General features: G+C 54.8%; 1 protein-coding gene across 5 annotated transcripts in view; it reads left to right on the forward strand.

Moving 5' to 3' along the window:
• Positions 1 to 20,367, forward strand: part of LOC105464100 (hemicentin 2) — a 174,208-nt gene that overhangs the window by 94,466 nt on the left and 59,375 nt on the right. For all 5 annotated transcript variants that reach the window (XM_071078434.1, XM_071078436.1, XM_071078439.1 and 2 more), the window contains 18 exons: positions 1,269 to 1,423; positions 1,815 to 1,911; positions 2,455 to 2,550; positions 3,467 to 3,643; positions 4,991 to 5,148; positions 5,858 to 5,981; positions 7,658 to 7,833; positions 8,581 to 8,677; positions 8,826 to 8,945; positions 11,230 to 11,391; positions 12,511 to 12,792; positions 13,907 to 14,074; positions 15,245 to 15,358; positions 15,978 to 16,064; positions 17,301 to 17,492; positions 18,351 to 18,524; positions 18,667 to 18,780; positions 19,306 to 19,448. In XM_071078434.1, coding sequence (XP_070934535.1) covers positions 1,269 to 1,423; positions 1,815 to 1,911; positions 2,455 to 2,550; positions 3,467 to 3,643; positions 4,991 to 5,148; positions 5,858 to 5,981; positions 7,658 to 7,833; positions 8,581 to 8,677; positions 8,826 to 8,945; positions 11,230 to 11,391; positions 12,511 to 12,792; positions 13,907 to 14,074; positions 15,245 to 15,358; positions 15,978 to 16,064; positions 17,301 to 17,492; positions 18,351 to 18,524; positions 18,667 to 18,780; positions 19,306 to 19,448 — 2,636 coding nt within the window. The remainder of the gene's footprint in view (positions 1 to 1,268; positions 1,424 to 1,814; positions 1,912 to 2,454; positions 2,551 to 3,466; positions 3,644 to 4,990; positions 5,149 to 5,857; positions 5,982 to 7,657; positions 7,834 to 8,580; positions 8,678 to 8,825; positions 8,946 to 11,229; positions 11,392 to 12,510; positions 12,793 to 13,906; positions 14,075 to 15,244; positions 15,359 to 15,977; positions 16,065 to 17,300; positions 17,493 to 18,350; positions 18,525 to 18,666; positions 18,781 to 19,305; positions 19,449 to 20,367) is intronic.

Consider the following 20,367-nt stretch of genomic DNA (forward strand, 5'->3'; position numbering starts at 1 on the left):
CTGGGTGGGTGGATGAATGGGTGGACAGATAGAAGGATGGATGGATGGATGGATGGATGGATGGATGGATGGATGGATGGAAAGGTGGATGGATGGGTAGATAGATGGAAGCAGGGGTGGATAGAAGGGTGGATGGATGGGTAAATGGATGGATGGATGGATGGAAGGGTGGGTAGATGGATTAATGGGAGGGTAGATGGATGGATGGGTGGGTGGGTGGATGGATGAGTGGATAGGTGAGTGGGTGGATGGAAGAGTGAGTAGATGGATGAATGGGTGGGTAGATGGATGGATGGGTGGGTGGATGAATGGGTGGACAGATGGATGGATGGATGGATGGATGGATGGATGGATGGATGGATGGGTGGGTAGATGGATGGATGGGTGGGTGGATGAATGGGTGGACAGATAGAAGGATGGATGGATGGATGGATGGATGGATGGATGGATGGATGGATGGACGGATGGATGGATGGAAAGGTGGATGGATGGGTAGATAGATGGAAGCATGGGTGGATAGAAGGGTGGATGGATGGGTAAATGGATGGATGGATGGGTAAATGGATGGATGGATGGATGGATGGATGGATGGATGGATGGATGGATGGATGGATGGATGGGTGGGTGGATGGATGGGTGGGTGGGTGGATGGATGGAAGGGTGGGTGGATGGATGGAAGGGTGGGTAGATGGATGAATGGGTGGGTGGGTAGATGGATGGAAGGGTAGGTAGATGGATGAGTGGGTGGCTGGATGGATGAGTGGATAGGGGGGTGGGTGGATGGAAGAGTGGGTAGATGGATGAATGGGTGGGTGGATAGATGGATGACTGGATGGGTGGATGGGTGGAGGGATGGATGGAAGGGTGAGTGGATGAATGAGTGGATTGATGGATGGGTGGGTGGATGGATGGAAGGGTGAGTGGGTGGATGGATGGCTGGATGGATTGGTAGATGATGGATGGGTGGGTGGATGGATGGATGGATGGACAGATAGATAGGTAGATGAATAAATGCATGAATAGCTGCATGGGTGCATAGATGGATGGGAGGATTTTTAAAGGGAATAACTATTCTGCTGGCTCCCAGTCTAGAACTCTTTCCCCTAAGCCATGTGTCTGGGGGATATGGTGGGCAGAAGCTAGATGCCAGCCTTTGGCCAGCCCTTCAAGGCCACCTTCTCACCCCCAGCCATTGAGGGGGTTGCTGGGTGCCCTCTGTACCCTTCCTGATTCTGACCCAGGCTCTTCCTGATTCTTTCCCTTACCAGAGTTCCCATCTGTCAGTATCATTGGGGGTGAGAACATCACAGCTCCTTTCCTGCAGCCTGTGACCCTCCAATGCGTAGGGGATGGGGTGCCTACCCCAAGCCTCCGTTGGTGGAAGGATGGTGTAGCCCTGGCAGCCTTTGGGGGGAACCTACAGGTACGTGCAGGGGTCCCAGGGCTGGTGAGCCAGCTGGGCACAGGTGGAGGGGCTGCTCTGGGGGCTTCCTGGAGACTCTGAGGAAAGCCCAGCAACCTGGGGATAGGAAGGGCCCAGGGCCCTCTCTGTCTGAAAGGGTGAGCCTCAGCCTCTTCCCGGTCCTAGGAGCTTCAGTTGTCAGGGGGAGAAAATGTCGGCCGGGGGGACAGGGAACGGTATGCCTGGAGATCGGACGAATCCCTGGAATCTGAGTGCTTGGCTCAAAACCCGACCCCCAGAGCCAAAAGTGTCCCCATGCCTCACTGCTCCTGACCCCGGGCTCGGCAGCAGCCTGGCCACTCGCCATGTCCCCGTCATCCTGTGGCACACTCTCTGTCCCCTTCCCCTCCAGATTGAGAAGGTGGACCTGAGGGACGAGGGCATCTACACTTGTGCCGCTACCAACCTGGCTGGGGAGAGCAAGAGGGAAGTGGCCCTAAAGGTTTTGGGTGAGGATGTGGGTGGCCAGCAGGGCCCAGGCCAAGGATGTTGGGTGATCCCTTGGGGACCCTTGGGGCTGGGATGTGTGGCTAGAGACGGGGAGGAGGTTTTCCCGTCATAGTTGTGCACTTAACTTCAGAGGAAGTAGAAAGCCCTGAAATGAAAGCATTAGCAATAGCTCTATAGTGCCTTTTGGCTGCTTTTGGTGGGATTTTTAGTAGCAGACCTTGCCCACATTCATATTTACCTTTGCTTATTTTGGGAGTTTCTTTGCAGGGAAATCCCTGTCCTTGTCCCTTTCCCTGGCTGTGCTGTCCTGGGGTGGGGGCTGGGTGCTGTATGATTGCTGTAAGGATGGCAGCCTGTTGCTCTTTGGTCTTGGGCTTGGTTCCAGGAGTGGGGTTGCTTAGTCTGAGGACGTGAGTTGTTTTAGAGCCCTGTTGTCTAGGATTTTCTATGGGGAGCAGGGAGCAGCACTGCTGGGATGGCTGGGATGAGAGCTGCCCAGAGCTTACACCTACCAAGCTGGGTCTCTCCTTGTCTGCTCCTAGTGCCCCCCAACATCGAGCCAGGCCCAGTCAACAAGGCAGTGCTGGAAAATGCCTCAGTGACCTTGGAGTGTCTGGCTTCGGGCGTGCCCCCTCCTGGTAAGACCCCTCCTCTTGGCTGAAAGCTACTTCCAGGCCAATTCACTGTCTAATGAGGCTGGCGAGTGACCCAGGAACCCTCTGACTGGACGTAATGGGAAGAAATCAGCAGGTCTTTCCCCCCATTTCTCTCATTTTCCTCTCTTCCTCTTCAACAACGTCCTTCGGGCCAAGGCACTGCTGAGGTCCAGAGCCCGGGATCTGAAACAGGCCTGCAGGGCATCTACTCACAGTCAACTTCACAGGGCTGTCCGGGGCTGGGGCAAGGATCAGGACCTCAGAGTCATCATCCGGTCTGTAGGGTCCTCCCCTGTAGACCAGCAGTTGAGGAAAGGGCCGGGTGCTGGGGTCTGGGTGTGAGTGTTTGCACAGGGGACTGGGTGAGGCTTACAGTGACCCAGGAGGAGGGCCCTTCTCCGGTTCCCATCAGAACTAGGCCCACCCTGCTTTACTTGTGGCCTCTGAGCCCTGGGGATATTTGCCCCCTCTCGTGGGGACGCCTGCTGAGTTCCAGGGGGCGCGGCCTGACAGAATGAAGGCAAGCTGCAGATACACGTGTTCCTGGCTTTGAGGCTGCTGCTTTGGGCTGGTCCACGTTCTCTAATGCTCCCTAGGCGAGGGGGTCTCCTGGTAGGGGAAGGGCAGGGCTGAGTTTTACTCTCTCTGCTCCTGGCTGCCTCAGCCTCTGCCCACGGGGCTGCTTCTTCACCCTTGGTCCTGTCTTGGGCAACATTGCCCGGTTCCACCCTGACTCCCTTTTGTGAATGAAGAACTCTGACCTCCAATGCCTGAACAAACAGTGTGGCCGCCCTGGAAGGTTCTCTTGGATGCCCACCACACCAGCAGAGTCTGACGGACTGGCAGAGCCCTTGCACTTCTCTTCCATTCCCCCTTGCATCTCTCTTCCTTTCCCCAGATGTCTCCTGGTTCAAGGGCCACCAACCTGTCTCTTCTTGGATGGGAGTGACGGTATCAGCAGATGGGAGAGTTCTCCGCATTGAGCAAGCCCAGCTTTCTGATGCTGGGAGCTACCGCTGTGTGGCATCCAATGTGGCAGGTAGCACAGAGCTGCAGTTTGGCCTACGGGTCAATGGTGAGCATCCCTGGGCCTCTAAGGGCCCTTGTCCAAAAAGTTGGCTTTTCATCCATTTGTCTGTTAGTCTGTCCATCCACCTGTCCACTCATCCATCCATCTACCACCCCATCCATCCATTACCCCATCCATCCATCATCCATCCATCCATCATCCATCCATCATCCATCCATCCACCCATCCACTCATCCACCTATCCACCCATCCATCCATCAATTCATCCATCCATCCATCCATCCATCCACCTATCCATCCATCCATCCATCCATCCATCCATCCATCCATCCATCCACCCACCCAACCATCCTTTCATTCATTTATCTAGCCACCTGTCTGCTCACCCATCCACCTGTCCATTTGTCTACCTGTCCACCCACCCATCCATCAACTCATCTATCCATCCATCCATCTACCTACCCATCCACCCTTTCACCATCCATTCACCCATTCAACTACCCATTCTTTCACTGATCCATTTTCTATCCAACCACATTTATTGAGTCCATGCTCTGGGACAGACACTGGACCTACAGCCCTAAATAAGACAGACCTCAGAGCTTTCAGTCAGTGGAGGACACAGCAATTAGTCATTCCCCAGAGTACTACTTGATGTCAATTGTGATAACAGCTGGTAAACATGAGGTGCTACTGAGCACCTATAACGGCACGACCTGGCCTGTGGAGTCCAGGAGGCAACTTTGACACTTGGATACCTACACTGAGGTCTCTGCCAAGGCCTGAGGTTGCAAAGACCTGGGGAATTTGAGAAACTGAAAGGAGGCCACGGGGCCAGGATGGTGCTGGTGGCCATATGGACCTCTTGGGCCTCATGGGCCATGGGAGAGGTTGGGTCTAAGAACAGTGGGTAGCTGGGCAGGGGCCTGGGACCCTGGGCATCATGGCTGGTGCCTCCCAGATACAATGGAATCTTCTGGCTATTTTCCGCCGAAAGGGGACTGCCTGTAATAAGGTATTTAATCTCACACCCCTGAGTTAGGAAGTAGCACCGTCCAGGGACCCTTGGTCCCCTCCCTGTCCCCATAATAAATGACCTTCTGCTGACCAGAGGCCTGCATGCGAGTGCTGCTTCCTGGCTGGTCAGCCTTGGGGCAGGTGACTTCCTCTCTGTAAGCCTCAGTTTCCCATTTGTAGAAGCCTCGTGGTGGTGTTGAAAGGATGGAATGAGTAGCTTCAGGGGCAGTGGAGTGGCTCAGAGCCTGTGTCTGGATGGCTGTCCTTGTGCTTTTGCTGTGACTGTGTGCTCCTGCAGGGGTGCCCAGCCAGGGGCCCTGCCTGCTTTGCCCCAGTGGGGCTCAGCCTGTGCCCCCTGTCACCCCTGCCCTGCAGTGCCCCCTCGAATCACACTGCCACCCAGCCTGCCAGGCCCTGTGTTGGTCAACACCCCTGTCCGGCTGACCTGCAATGCCACCGGTGCCCCCGGCCCCATACTGATGTGGCTGAAGGATGGAAACCCTGTGTCCCCTGCAGGGACCCCTGGCTTGCAGGTCAGTAGGGCTGGGTGACCCCGGCTCACCTCCCTGCACCTCCCATGGATGCTGGGAACGGTGTGAAGTAGCCCTGGGAGCTTAGGGTGAGGGAGAAGCAGCGATAGCCCAGGGCCGAGGGCTGGAGGGAGGTGAGGCTGAACAGAGAGGCTGGAGCCACAGTGCCCAATGGTAATGATGCATTCCATGAACGTGAACCATCTATGTCATTGTAAATGTTCTTGTAGCCACAGTAAACTGAGTAAAAAGAAACAGGTGAGATCAATGTTAATAATACACGTTAGCTAATCCACTATATCCAAAATAGCTTCATTTCATCATGAGATCAACAAAAAATAGTTATTGAGATATTTTATATTCTTCTTTTCATATTAACTCTTTGTCGTCTGTGGCGTATTTTGTACCTGGGACCCGTCTCAATTTGGCCTGGCCACATTTCAAGGGCTCACTGGCCATGTGTGACGAGTGGACAGAGGGGCTCTGGAGGACTCTTCCTGAGGTCCAATGTCATTGCCTGCCAGCTGGCAGAGGTCCAGAGGCCCAGATGCAACCCTCAGTTTCCCTGCATCATGAGGGGCTCTGAGGGTCTGGGGCAGGCTGTCCAGGCGTTCCCGGCAGCAGGGCCAGCTTGGGCAGGTGAGGTTCTGCCCCTTGGGGTGTGCAACAGCAGGACAATTGCCTAATTTGGGCTTTCCCCCTGGGGTCACAGGTCTTCCCTGGGGGCCGGGTCCTCACCTTGACCAGCGCCCGGGCCTCCGACTCTGGGAGGTACTCCTGCGTGGCTGTGAGCGCGGTGGGCGAGGACCGCCGGGATGTCGTCCTGCAAGTCCACAGTGAGTCTCAGACTGGGAAAGGCACGTGGTTCAGAGCAGCAACTCCAAGGAGATGGGGTGGGGGGCATTCCCGGTCACTTCCAAAGGGAGAGGGGCTGGGTGGATGGAGGAGTGCCCACCTGAGAACAGCTGCCTTCCAGTACGGATCAGTGAGCTCCAGATCCGCCCTGGAGTGTGAGCTCCCGCAATGGGTGGGAGGGTGGGCAGGTGGCCCCGCATAGCCAGGAGTTCTGCCCTATGTTCAGGGAGAGGCGGAAGCGGTGTGAAGTAGCAGGAGCAGCGTGGAGTGATGGTTAGGAAAGCTAGCTCTTGAGTGTCACCGACCTGGGGTTCAAACCCTGCCTCTGTGACTTTGAGCTGGTCACTTTGCTTCTCTGAGCCACCATTTCTTCATCTGCAAAATGGGAAGAATAGCATTCACCTCAAAGGTCACCATGGGGACTCACTAAGCCCCTGAGCTCACGAAGCTGCTGCAACCACAGGAGCTTATTTTTAAATGTCCTCCTCTGGGTTTTTCTGGGGCTCTGTGGGGGTATAAGAAGGAATGCTGGGAGCTGGGTGCGGTGGCTCATGCCTGTAATCCCAGCACTTTGGGAAGTTGAGGTGGGTGGATCACTTGAGGTCAGGAGTTCGAGACCAGCCTGGCCAACATGATGAAACCCCATCTCTACTAAAAATACAAAAAAAAAAAAAAAAAAAAAAGCTGGGTGTGGTGGTGTGCACCTGTAGTCCCAACTACTTGAAAGGCTGAAGCAGGAGCATCACTTGAACCTGGGATGTGGAGGTTGCAGTGAGCTGAGATCATGTCACTGCACTCCAGCCTGGGCAATAGAGCCAGACTCTGTCAAAAAAAAAGAAAGAAAGAAAGAAAGAAAGAAAGAAAGATAGAAAAAGAGAGAGAAGGAAGGAAGGAAGGCAGGAAGGAAGGAAGGAAGGAAGGAAAGAGGGAAGGATGGAAGGAAGGAAGAAAAGGAAAGAAGGAAAGAGAAAGCGAATGAACTTAGTCTTAGGTGGGAGGTGGTACGAAGGATTTGATTCTAGCTCTTTCCCTTTGCTGGAGTGAAGATGGTTAACACATATCGTATGCCCAAGAACCCCACCTGTGCCATTGGATTTAACCTCATGGCGGCCCCACCAGGTGGAGATTTTCATTATCCCCACTTTACAGATGAGGAGACTGAGGCCCAGGAGTGTAAGTAGCATCCCAAGGGCCTCGCATGGTGAGCGAGTGGTGGAAGGCAGGATTCCACCCCAGGACTTCTCCCCCTGGACCCTGCGTTCCTTCCTGCAAAGCCGCGCTGGTTATTTTTGTTTCAGGGGCAAAAGGTGGTTCTGAGACTTGCTTTAAAAAAATTTTTTAACAAAAATTTTAAATTTTAGAAAGTTTTGAGATAACTGTGGATAATTGTAGATTCACAGACGTATGTAAGGAATAACAGGGAGACCCTGAGTTTCCTTCCCCAGTTTCCCTCTGTGGAAATGTGCTGCAGAAATCTGGGATGTAGATATCGCGACAATCTTACTCAGACTGGCTCCTCTGAAGCAGGACTGAAGGCAGAGGAAGGGTGGGCACTCCAGGCTGCCACGAGTAGCTAGGCCTGACCCAGGGTGTGGCCCCTCCTTGCCAGCCCCCCCCCATGTGCCTGAGGGAGCCCCTCTCCTGCCCCCTCCCACAGTGCCCCCGAGTATCCTCGGAGAAGAGCTGAATGTGTCCGTCGTGGCCAATGAGTCAGTGGCCCTGGAGTGCCAGAGCCACGCCATGCCCCCTCCTGTGCTGAGCTGGTGGAAGGACGGGCAGCCCCTGGAACCACGGCCTGGAGTCTACCTCTCCGCAGACAAAGCATTGCTGCAGGTGTGCAGGTCCCCAGTCAGCCAAGCAGGCCTCCACCTCGGGCCACAGGCAGGATGGGGCCTGCAGGTGCCCCAGCTCAGTGACCTACAAGCCCTCTTCCTCCCAGGGGATGGGGGACAAAACCCCAGGACTGGGTCCTCAGGGCCTCCCTCAGGGCCCCTGAATCAGCTGAGTGGTGCCAGCTGTTGGGTTAGAACCTACCTCACCTGCCTGCTCCTCCTCCCACCCTTCTACACCTTGTGATATGATCATTCCCAACTCAGAGCACTGTCATTTGGCTTCCCCTCCTTCCGTTCATTCTTCAAAGCCACAGCCTAGCCCCAGCACCCCCAGGTCAGGATCTGACCCCTGAGTACAGGTCCCCTGCACCCCACCAGCCTTCTTCCTCCACCTTCTCTTCGGGTCTGTTTTCTTGGGCTTTCCAAAGAGGCTGGGAGCAGATGAAAGGCAGGAGCAGGTCTGATCCAGTCACATGCCTTCCCCTTAGCAGATCTGGGCCATGGATGTGAAGGTGGGGAGGCTGGCAGGGCTGCCATCCGGGGGGCCCTTCTCAGGCCCACCACAGGCACCGGCTTCTGGAAACTTCCTGGTGCAGCTGGTGGGGAGATGCTGTCCCTGCCCTGTGCTCCAGGTGGGGAACCTGGGGCTCAGCGATGTCACGTGACGTGCCTGCAGTCACACAGTCTGTCCAGGGCTCACCCATCTCTGTGCTGTCCCCATCTATGGGGTGTCTCTGCTCTCGGCCAGGTGGACAGAGCCAACGTGTGGGATGCGGGCCGCTACACCTGTGAGGCACTGAATCAGGCCGGCCGCTCAGAGAAACACTACAATCTCAACGTCTGGGGTGAGGGTCTCCCGGGCCGGGCACGGGGAGGGGGCTGTTACCTTGATTGGGTCCCAGGACACAGCCCTCCTCCAGCCTGCCCTCGCCTTGCTCATCCCCTCCCCATCCCAGTCCCACCCCCACTAACCCTCTCTCTGCTCTGACTCAGTCGCTCCAGTGTTCCCTTCGAGGGAATCCCACACCCTGACCGTGAGCGAGGGACATCCTGCCAGGCTGTCCTGCGAATGCCGGGGCGTCCCCTTCCCCAAGATCTCCTGGAGGAAGGACGGTAGGATTGCTGCCCTTGCCCAGCCCCACCTCATTGCCAGGCACAAGGAGGCTATGCCCAGCCCCCACTGGTTACCCCCACCCCAGAGCCTAGCTGAGATGGCGAGACTTATGGCTCGAGGGGGTGGGGATGCTGGTTACAGAAGTGACACTTCGCCCAGCCCCTCTCTCCTCAGTCCCTGAGCCTGCAGGAGCCCCTGGTCCTGCTCTGCCAGTAAGAGCTGGATTGATCTTCAGGCCTCACTTCAGACGTCCCTTCTTCCAGGAAGCCCTCCTTGACTGCCAGGCTGGGACAGAGCCTCCCTGATGCAGTCCCTGTCACTTGTCATGTCACCCACATTAGTCCTGTGTGTGTTCCTCCATTAGTCTGTGACCCCTGTGAGGCACCACCTTGACCACTGCTGAATTCCAAGTTCAGTGTATGTACAAAAAAGGTGCTCAAAAAACATTTGGAATTCGCTTCACCAATTTTTTTTTCTTTTTTGAGACAGCATCTTGCTCTGTTGCCCAGGCTGGCGTGCAGTGGTGCGATCTCAGATCATTGCAACCTCCGCCTCCTGGGTTGGAGTGATTCTCCTGCTTCAGCCTCCCGAGTAGCTGGGATTACAGGCAGGTGCCACCATGCCCGGCTAATTTATATATTTTTAGTAGAGACAGGGTTTCACCATGTTGGGCGGGCTGGTCTCGAACTCCTGACCTCAGGTGATCTGCCCACCTCGGTCTCCCAAAGTGCTGGGATTACAGGCATGAGCCACTGCACCCAGCCCATTTAACCAATATTTATTGAGTGACTGTGCCAGGCCCTGTTCTAGGCACTGGAAATACAGCAGACGATAAAACAGATCCCCACCCTCACAGTGGGGGCAGTCAGATAATAAACACACAGTTAGTACATGACTCGGTACCCTAAGTGATAAATGCTATGGAGAAAAATAAAGCTAGGAAGCCGGGGAAGATATCCTGGGGGGTTGTAGGATTTGCGGTTTTAAGTTGGGTGGCCAGGAATGCTTGACCAAGCAGACTTGAAAAGGTCAGGGCTGAACATGAGAATATCACAGGGAAACGCATCCCAGGCGGAGGTAAGGGTAAGTGCAAGGGTCCTGGGGCAGGAATGCTGCTTGGATGGAGGAATGAGAGGAGGTGGGGAATCAGGGATGATGGAAGAGAATGGAGCTGCCATTACCAGGATGGGAGATCCCAGGGGCAGGTATGGTAGAAAGACCTAGCATTTGGGGTGAATTAATCTTGAGCCATCTGCTAAACGCCTAGTGAGGTGTCCAGTGGATGGTGAGAGACAGGTGTCTGGAGCTCAGAGGAGAGATCTGGGCTAGGAAGCAGCCTGGGAGTAGCAAGACAAGCTGAGGTCACCAGGACAGAGAGGGAGGAAGCAATGCCATGTGGCCACTGGGTCTGCTTCCGTGCTGGGACATGCATATTGAGTCATGACCCAGTCCAGAGGTCTCCTCCTCTAGAAACAGAGGTGGAAGGGTTTAACCCAATAGGTCAAGGTTGACAAATCCTCCTCCTACAAGAGGTCGTCTTGATGCCAGGTCTACCAGTTGCCTGGTCGTCCTCCTCAGGCCACTATAGCTAAATGGATGGTCATTCCGTCAGTAGCCTTTATTGAGCCCTGCTGTGTGCCAGGCCCTGGGGAGCCACTAAGGATCCCAGGGGGAGGCTGGTCGCGGTGGCTCACGCCCGTAATCCCAGCACTTTGGGAGGTTGAGGCAGTGGATCACCTGAGGTCAGGAGTTCAAGACCAGCCTAACTAACATGGTGAAACCCCGTCTCTACTAAAAAATACAAAAATTAGCCGGGTGTGTTGGTGTGCACCTGTGATCCCAGCTACTCGGGATGCTGAGGCATGAGAATCACCTGAACCCAGGAGGCAGAGGTTGTAGTGAGCCGAGATCGTGGCACTGAACTCCAGCCTGGGCAACACAGCGAGACTCTGTCTCAAAAAAAAAAAAAAAAGATCCCAGAAGGAAATTGAGGCAGGGTCTGCCATTCTGGAGGGCCCAGGCCAGAGTAAGATTCAGATGGGGCACCTGTAGGCAGATCTGTGATGGGGAGAAGCCTAGGGGGATAGGGAGGAGCTCAGAAGAGGCACCAGGACCAGATGTGGCACTCACGTAAGGCTTCCTGGAAGAGGTAGTGTCTACATGGACACCTGAAGGATGAGCAGGAGTTGGCAAGAATGGGTGGGAGGACGCACTTTCCCGGTGGGAAGACATCATGTCCTTGCAAATACCCTGGACCAGGAGTTTCTTTTTCCCTGCACCCAGGTCAACCCCTCCCCGGGGAGGGGGCTGGTCTCCAGCAGGTGTCGGCTGTGGGGAGGCTGCTGTACCTGGGACAGGCCCAGCTGGCTCAGGAAGGAACATACACCTGTGAGTGCAGCAACGTGGCGGGGAACAGCAGCCAGGACCTGCAGCTGGAGGTGCACGGTGGGTGAGCCGGGCGGGCGCTGGGAGGGTCTGGGATCATGGGCTGACTGGGCAGGTACTGCCCTCAAATCGGAGCAAATACAGGGAAGTGATGGTGTGTGGTGCAGGCTTTCTCCTCCCTCAGATTCCTCGTGTGTGAGTCCATTCTCACACTGCTCTAAAGATACTACTTATAAACAAGAGGCTTAATCGACTCACGGTTCCACATGGCTGGGGAGGCCTCAGGAAACTTACAATCATGGCAGAAGGTGAAGGGGAGGGAAGGCACACCTTCCATTTCGGCAGGAGAGAGAGCGCGAAGGGGGGAAGCACCAGACACTTATCAAACAAGCAGATGTCATGAGAACTGACTGACTCACTCACTACCACAAGAACAGCATAGAGGAAACCGCCCCCATGATCCAGTCACCTCCCACCAGGCCCCTACCTCCACACGTGGGATTACAGTTCGAGATGAGATTTGGGTGGGGACACAGCCAAAACGTATCACGTGGCATTTTGACTGCCCCTCCCACACAGCTTCTCACTAATCTAAGCATGGCAGGCAGGGGGGCTGTAGCACAATCCCTAAGGGTCCCCCAGTGGTCCGGAGGAGAAAAGCCACAGCTGAAACAGCTGGAAACCCAGAGGAAGTGTGAGCGTTATGTGAAGCTCCTCTATGTGATGGAAACCTAAACCGTATCACCTGGTCCTGCAGTGAAGCAATGAAATCCCCCAGCCTTGTAAAAATTCTGCTGGAAAATAAAATCAGGAAAAGTGCTGTTCAACATCCTGAGGAGAATCCCACCCACAGAATAATTTTCCACCCCCAACCAGTCCCAACAACTGTTGAAGCTCCAGGAAATCTCTGGTTTTTGAGGAAGAAAACCCGTCACACAGCCCAAAAGGGTGGTTCCCCACATAGCAGGCCTGCCTGTGACTCCCAGGCTCTAGCAGTAGGTTGCTGTTATGACCCCATTGTTGGGAAGGAAAATGGAGGCCAGGAGAGGTGAGGTCATGAGGTGACACAGCTGGCGATGGCAAGGGGAGAGGGTGTGTCCCTACGGGGTCCGGGGCAAGTGTGTGGTGCCTGGTGGCCTCAGCAGCTTTCTCTGATGGGCTTTCTCCCCATCCCTACAGTTCCCCCTCAGATTGCCGGTCCCTGGGAGCTTCCCACACAGGTCTCCGTGGTCCAGGATGGAGTGACCACTCTGGAGTGCAACGCCACAGGGAAACCCCCTCCGACAGTGACATGGGAGCAGGATGGCCAGCCCGTGGGGGGCGAGCTGGGCCTGCAGCTGCAGAACCAGGGTCAGAGCCTGCGTGTAGAGCGGGCCCGGGCTGCCCACGCCGGACGCTACAGCTGTGTGGCCGAGAACCTGGCTGGGAGGGCAGAGAGGAGGTTTGAGCTCTCTGTGCTGGGTGAGGACCGGCAGCTGCTGGAGGAGGGTGGGTTGAGGCAGATGAGAGCGGGCAAGGCCGGTTCAATCTCCAGGTGCAGCCCTCAGGCTGTGATCCTTGGGTCACACCTGTTCTTTCTGGAGTCAGGGCTCTAATGAGAGCTGCTGCTGGGGGAAGCCACCAGCACTGTTCTCACAATCAGGACTGGTCACAAATGGCCCCAATTTCCCCCAATTCACCTCTCCTCCCTCCCTCTCTCTCTCCTGGGTTCACTCTTCCCCTACTCTGTTCTGGGCACTGGGGAAGTAAGCAGTCCCTGTCCTGCATGACTGGTATGTGATGGGGAGAATTCAGGGGCTTGTGAGAGACCAGGAAAACCTGGAATACTGTTGGGGCAGGTCAGGGCAGCCTCCCAGAGGAGGTCCCCTTTAAGCTGGACCATAGAAGGTAAGTAGGAGTTAGGCAGCTGCTGGATGAGGGGAAGCACGTGCCAGGTAGAGGGTTGCTGAGGCAGCCTCATGCATTCCAGTCATTTACTGAGCTCCTACTGTATGCCTGAGGGGATAATTCAGGGTGGAGACAGAGAATGGTAAGAGATAGGGTGGGAGAGGTGGGCAGGGATCAGTTTAGGGAGGAGCCCCCTCACCATTGCTGGGATCTCGAGCCTCACCCAGATATCCCCAACACCCCATCTCCCTGGATAGAGAGTGGCTTCCTTCAGGAACAGGTTCCTTCAGAACTGCAGCACTGCCACTTAGCTTCCACATGTGGATTTAGGAAGCACATCTGGCCTCAGCTTTACACGAATTCCAGTCCCACTGACTCAGTGCTTGCCCTGCCCAGGCACTGGACTGGGTACTTTCATGTGTTGCTGTTGAATCCCCCAGCAGCCCGCTGAGGGCTTGGGGAGACTGAGGCCCAAGGAGCCTGCCTGACTCCAGAGCCCAGCCTGTGGCGCCACTGGCTCCCTCCTAGGTGTCCTCGTTTTAGGGGGAGCAGCTCTGCTCTCATCACTTCCGCTCCTCAGACTCTCCCAATTGGGTGGAGTTGGGGGGCAGTCAGTGGGGCTAGGGAAGGAGCATGAAGCGCACAGCCCCGATCTGCACCCTGAATGTGGCTTCTTCTTTGTGTCCAGTGCCCCCAGAGCTCATCGGAGACTTGGACCCGCTGACCAACATCACTGCCGCCTTGCACAGCCCCTTAACTCTGCTCTGTGAAGCCACAGGGATCCCGCCCCCGGCCATCCGCTGGTTCCGAGGGGAGGAGCCTGTCAGCCCTGGGGAGGACACCTACCTGCTGGCAGGTAAGATACCAGTCAAGGTTGGATCCTGGGAATCAGGCGGGCCCTCTGCCTCTGCCTCTGCCTCTATCCATTACATGCCCATGACCTCTGACCCTGAGCTGCCAGGCCTGGTTGGAATAATCATTCCAGCTGCTGGTCCCCAAAGAATGTAGCCCAAAACACTAGTCAGGTGAGGTGCTCCAGGAAAAAAATCACGGATTTAGATAAATTTGGAAAAGGCTTCCTGCTCTGCTCACCTAGAGAACCACAGTGAACATTTGCATAGCAAAGGTTCTGATAAGTCCTGCAGAAAAAAAACGAAACGAAACGTTGGCACTTACATATAACATCCCACAGAACAGTAGCAAGCTTTTGGATGTGCTGACCTAAGCACCTTCTCCTCTGAATATTTATCCCCCTCATAAAATGGGTTTGCGAGGTTCTTGCTGGTATACAAATGAGGAACTGAGGCCCAGGAGTCTCTGTCCCATCCAAATCCTGCAAGGACTTCAAGGCCCCTGAGGCTATGCCTCAGTCACCCATCGGTTGTTCCACGCAGCCTGTGATGAGATGGCAAATACATTTCCTCTTGGGCATCACTTCTGAGCACTTGGTAAGAATTGCCGGGTGCATTCTGTGGATAGGAATTCGGAGACTGCATTGGGCCCAGTGGAAAGGAATGTGGCAATCAATTAGTTATGTCTGCTCTGGTTGCAGTAACAGCAGTGGTGGCCTGTGTCCTGTGTATCTGCCCTCCCCACACTGGTCTTGGGAGACCCTTGGGTTCCTCTGAGAGGAGCTGTCTCTCCCTGAGAGGTCCTTGGGAGGAGAAGCTCTTTTACCATGTCTGTCAGAGTAGAGCAGAGGTCTGCCGGGCCAGGACTACATAACCCATTGCTCTCCCTTCAGCTGCAGCCAATTCCCAGAGCCAGGGGTGGCCGGGTGACAGATACTTCTTGCTAGAGCAGGGTCCTCAGATTTATTCTGGTACATGTCTAATCTCCAGGCAGCGCCATCCATTTGTTTACCCTCCTGGGCCTCAGTTTCTGGATCTGAGGAGCAGGACACAATGGGAGACAGACACGTACACATCTAATTATAATGCCTCTTTCTGCTGGGCAGCAGGGGGCTCAGCTTGGGACAGAACACTGCTCAGAGTCATGCTTGGGGCCCACACCCCTCCCTCCCCAGGTGGCTGGATGCTGAAGATGACTCAGACACAGGAGCAAGACAGTGGCCTCTACTCATGCCTGGCAAGCAACGAGGCTGGGGAGGCACGGAGGAACTTCAGTGTGGAGGTGCTGGGTGCGTTACAACCCCATTCTCATGGGTGCCCTATGAACTCTTCCCCACTGCCTGGGCACTCCCAGAGGCAGGGCCCCAGACTCATGGCTCATGCTGTAGCAGGAGTACAGCACAGAGAAGGAGGGAGAAGCTAAGCCTTGTACGCTTTGCCTCGTCAAAAACCTTTGTTCAAGCCTGGGCAGTGTAGCGAAACCCCATCTCTACGAAATGTACAAAAATTAACTGGGCGTGGCGGTACACACCTGTAGTCTCAGCTACTCAGGAGGCAGAGGCTGCAGTGATTGTGCCACTGCACTCCAGCCCAGGTGACAAGAAACCTCTGTTCTGAGGCTGCCATGGAACTTTCCAGAAACAGCAGGGACAATCCAAAGTGGAAGGGGCAAATATTTTCGACACCACTAAGACTGCCTGCCTCTCATCAGAGTCTTCTTCTGAGGCACTGGTACTTCGTCAGCCAGCAGGAAATGTTTCTTAAATTCACCACCCTATGGAAACAGGCATGGGAGGGGAAACTGAGGCACAAGAAATGGTGGGCCCTTGGCTTCCTGTTCTGTGATTGTGTAACCTGCGCGGGCCAGTCCCCCCAGTCACTAGCCATTTGTCTCCCTGCTTCTCCCAGTTCCTCCCAGTATTGAGAACGAGGACCTGGAGGAGGTGATCAAAGTCCCTGAGGGACAGACTGCCCATCTAATGTGCAACGTCACAGGTAAGGGCCACATGATGTGGTGGGCTGGGAGAAGGGTGGGAAGGCAGCTTCAGAAAGGAGGGGATCGCTGGGGATCTGCCCACCTGCCCCAGCCCCACTCCTCCTGACTGGGGTCTCTCTACATCTTGGACTCGGCATCAGGTCCCGGCTCATCTTTGCATGTGTTCTTCCATCCCAAACACTCTTCCCTCTCCCCACCTCACTACAGACCTCAACTTTCAGGACCCTCCACAGGGAGTCTTTGGCTGGCCCCTGAGGCCCAGTGGGCCACCTCCACTGGGCTCCCACAAGCCCCTGTGCTTCCCTGCCCTAGCACTGACCCACATTGGACCATAGTGGCCTTGTGGCATCTGAGCTTCTTGAAGACCCAGTTGCTGCCTTGTCACCATGGTTTCCCCAGTGCCTTGCAGAGTAGGCTCCCATTAATGCTTATGGGTTGAAGGATGGATGGATGGATGGATGGATGGATGGATGGATGGATGGATGGATGGATGGGTGGGTAGGTGGGTGGGTGGATGGATGGATGGATGGATGGATAGATGGATAGGTAGGTGAATGGGTAGATAAATGAATGCGTGGATGAATGAATGAGGGTTGGATGGATGGATGTGTAGATGGGTGCATAGATGGATGGATGGATGGGTGGAGAGATTTATGAATGATTGGCTGAATAAAATGATAGGTGGGTAGGTAGATGGATGGATGGTTGGACGGTTGGGTGGATGGGTGGTTGAATGGGTGGGTGGATGGATGAATGGAGAAATGAATGGATGATTGGTTGAATGGAGGGATAGTTGGGTAGGTAGGTGAATGGATGGTTGGATAGTTGGATGGTTGGGTGGATGGGTGGGTGGGCGTGTGGATGAATGGAGAGATGAATGGATGATTGATTGAATGGAAGTATAGGTGAGTAGGTAGATGAATGGATGGTTGGATGCATGGATGGGTGGGTGGTGTGTGGGCAGGTGGATGAATGAATGGATGGAAGGAATAGCTTGTTTTTCTGTCTCGCCTGTCTGTACCAGGCGATCTCTACCCATTGCCCAGTAAGGAGAAGGCAGCCAAGTCACAGAGGAAGGGGCACAGGCTGCTTCTGCTGCTTCTTGTTGTGCTTCATGGGCCTCTGGGCTGGGATGGAGAATTCACATTCCCTGACCCATCTGGGACTAGCCTGTGACCCCTGTGCTGCCCTAGTCAACGGCTGCCAAATTGTCTCATTCTCTGCTCTGTACACAGGCCACCCACAGCCCAAGCTCACGTGGTTCAAAGATGGCCGGCCCCTGGCTGGTGGAGACACTCACCATATCTCCCCAGACGGAGTCTTCCTGCAGGTCCTCCAGGCAAACCTGTCCAGTGCTGGCCACTACTCCTGCATTGCAGCCAACGCTGTTGGGGAGAAGACCAAACACTTCCAGCTCAGTGTCCTGTGTAAGTTTTGGACATCTGGCCATCGCAGGTGCTGGAGGGAGGGAGAAGCAAGGTGACAGGCTCCTTACAACTTCCCACAAACCATTCTACTATTTTTCTTCTAACTCTCCGAGTTTAACAACAAAAATCATATAGCGACTCTATTGACTGAACATTTACTATGGGCCAGGCATTTCAACGGGTCTGATTGATTGAATCTTCACAATGACACTGGGAGGTAGGAGATGTGCTTGTCCCCATGTCACTGATGAAGCCCTGGGGATCAGAGAGGTGACAAAGTTATTGCCAGGCCCCAGGGTGATGGATTCACAGCCAGGCGTCTCTCCATGTCCTGAGGACAGTACGTACCTACTATTCTGTTAGCCTGGAGAAACAGAGCGTCTATCAAATGAGAGGGGCTTAGAAACAGCTTAGAAAAATCTGTTTCTAAAATGTTGGCCATTAAAGGAGAGTCCCCTGCAGGGGTTGAAAAAAGAAATCTTGGGACCAATGAAAGCATAGCTACTCTGCTCAGCAAAGCCCCCCAACTCCTGCTCCCCTCTCAAACAGAATTGAGAAGCCTCTGGTTAATTGGTAGAGAGGCTGGATGTTGAAAAGCTATGGGGGAAATGGAGGCAGAAATTATTCAGCTTTCCCTTGTAGTATTGCTTAGTGTTTGGAGAGCCGGGCTGTGGGTCACCCAGGCCTGAGTTCAAGCCTGGCCACCCCAGGCATGGGCTTCTCTGAGCCTCAGTTTCCCATCTCGGTAATGTAAGTGACAGAAGAACCAAGGCCAAGCACCGGGGTCTGAGGCTTTCCTGGTCCTTAGCCTAGGGTCAGGGATCTCTGCTCACAAGTGCCCCTGGCCCCCCATCGCAGTGGCTCCTACCATCCTGGGAGTGGCTGAGGACAGTGCAGACGAGGAGGTGACCGTGACCATCAACAACCCCATCTCTCTGATCTGCGAGGCGCTGGCCTTCCCTTCCCCCAACATCACCTGGATGAAGGACGGGGCCCCTTTTGAGGCCTCCAGGAACATCCACCTGCTCCCAGGTGATGCCCTCTGGTGGGGAGGAGGGAGGGAGGGGACAGGTGACATGTCATCAGGGTTGGAGGAGAGGACCAGTGAGCTTGTCCTTATGCCTGGCATGAGGCTGCAGATTTGGGGTGACCCTGGCCACTGGCCCCCACACAGGTACCCACGGGCTGCAGATCCTGAATGCCCAGAAGGAAGATGCCGGTCAGTATACCTGCGTGGTCACCAACGAGCTCGGGGAGGCCGTGAAAAACTACCACGTGGAAGTGCTCAGTGAGTCGGGGATCCTGGGGCACAGCCAGGTGGGCAGAAGACCATCCGGGAACCCACGGGCCCGGGCACCTGAGCCACCGTTGGTGCTCCAGGGTGCCTCCATGTGGCACATGTCCTCTGACAGTCACCTGGCAGATAGGGCTGGCTCCAGAGGACATGATGACGAGAGAACAGTGAGTTAGGACTTGGGCCACGTGGGCTCCCAGACCCACTGCAGTCCTAGCTTCCTCCTGCCACTTCTGCATCGGGGTATAACCAGAGGCTCTGCAGATTGAGACTTGGAACCCCCAAGGAGGGCCTCTGAGGTGACCCCAGAAATTCTCCTGCCTCAGACCTGCCCGGTCCTATAACCCTTACAAACAAATGCTGTCTCCCCTAGTGAACAGACAGGAGCAGGGTAGCTTCTGGGATCCCTGTGTCTCTCGGACCAGCCCCAATTTCTGGGGCTACCCCCAGGACCAGGGTAAGCTCAGGGTCTCAGCACCCATCCCCCAGCTCTGCTCTCAGACCCCTCGTGCTTTTCAGTCCCCCCTTCCATCTCCAAAGACGACCCCTTAGGGGAGGTCGGTGTGAAGGAGGTGAAGACCAAGGTCAACAGCACCTTGACCCTGGAGTGTGAGAGCTGGGCTGCGCCCCCACCCACCATCCACTGGTACAAGGATGGACAGGTGAGTGTGGGACCCCCTGTGCAGCTTCTGGCTCTCACCTCTGCTTCCAGCTGGTTCTGCTTGGAACCTTCCAGAAAAGGCTTCCCTTAAAGCACCTGGCCCTAGAGCTGGCCCGGGCCCCACCCACCCTTTCTTTATTTTATTTTTATTTTTATTTTATTTTTATTTTTATTTTTATTTTTTTGAGATGGAGTCTTGCTCTGTCACCCAGGCTGGAGTGCAGTGGTACAATCTTGGCTCACTGTAACCTCTGCCTCCTGGGTTCAAGCAATTCTCCTGCCTCAGCCTCCTGAGTAGCTGGAATTACAGGTGCCCACCACCATGCCCAGCTAATTTTTGTAATTTTTGGTAGAGATGGGGTTTTACCATGTTGGCCAGGCTACTCTCGCACTCCTGACCTCAGGTGATCTACCCACCTTGGCCTCCCAAGGTGTTGGAATTACAGGCGTGAGGCACCCGACCCAGCCTTTATTTTATTTTATTTATTTATTTTTATTTTTGAGATAGAGTCTCGCTCTGTCACCCAGGCTGGAGTATAGTTGCACGATCTTGGCTCACTGCAGCCTCCACCTCCTGGGTTCAAGTGATTCTCCTGCCTCAGCCTCCCAAGTAGCTGGGATTATAGGCACACACCACTACGCCTGGCTAATTTTTTGTATTTTAAGTAGAGATGGGGCTTCTTCATGTTGGCCAGGCTGATCTCAAACTCCTGACCTTGTGATCCACCCACCTTGGCCTCCCAAAGTTCCAGGATTATAGGCCTGACCACCACACCCAGCCGTATTTTTTAATAAAAAGTTGAACTCTTTGTAAACTTTAAACTCTACTATTTTCACCCATGGGTGGCCCTTCTCATCTTTATGCTCTGTGGATTTGGTTTTATAAACCTCTCAGCGCGTTCTTGTCACTTTACGCTGCA

The sequence above is a fragment of the Macaca nemestrina genome, chromosome 14 (assembly GCF_043159975.1).
Source record: "Macaca nemestrina isolate mMacNem1 chromosome 14, mMacNem.hap1, whole genome shotgun sequence".
In the NCBI taxonomy this organism is placed as follows: domain Eukaryota; kingdom Metazoa; phylum Chordata; class Mammalia; order Primates; family Cercopithecidae; genus Macaca; species Macaca nemestrina.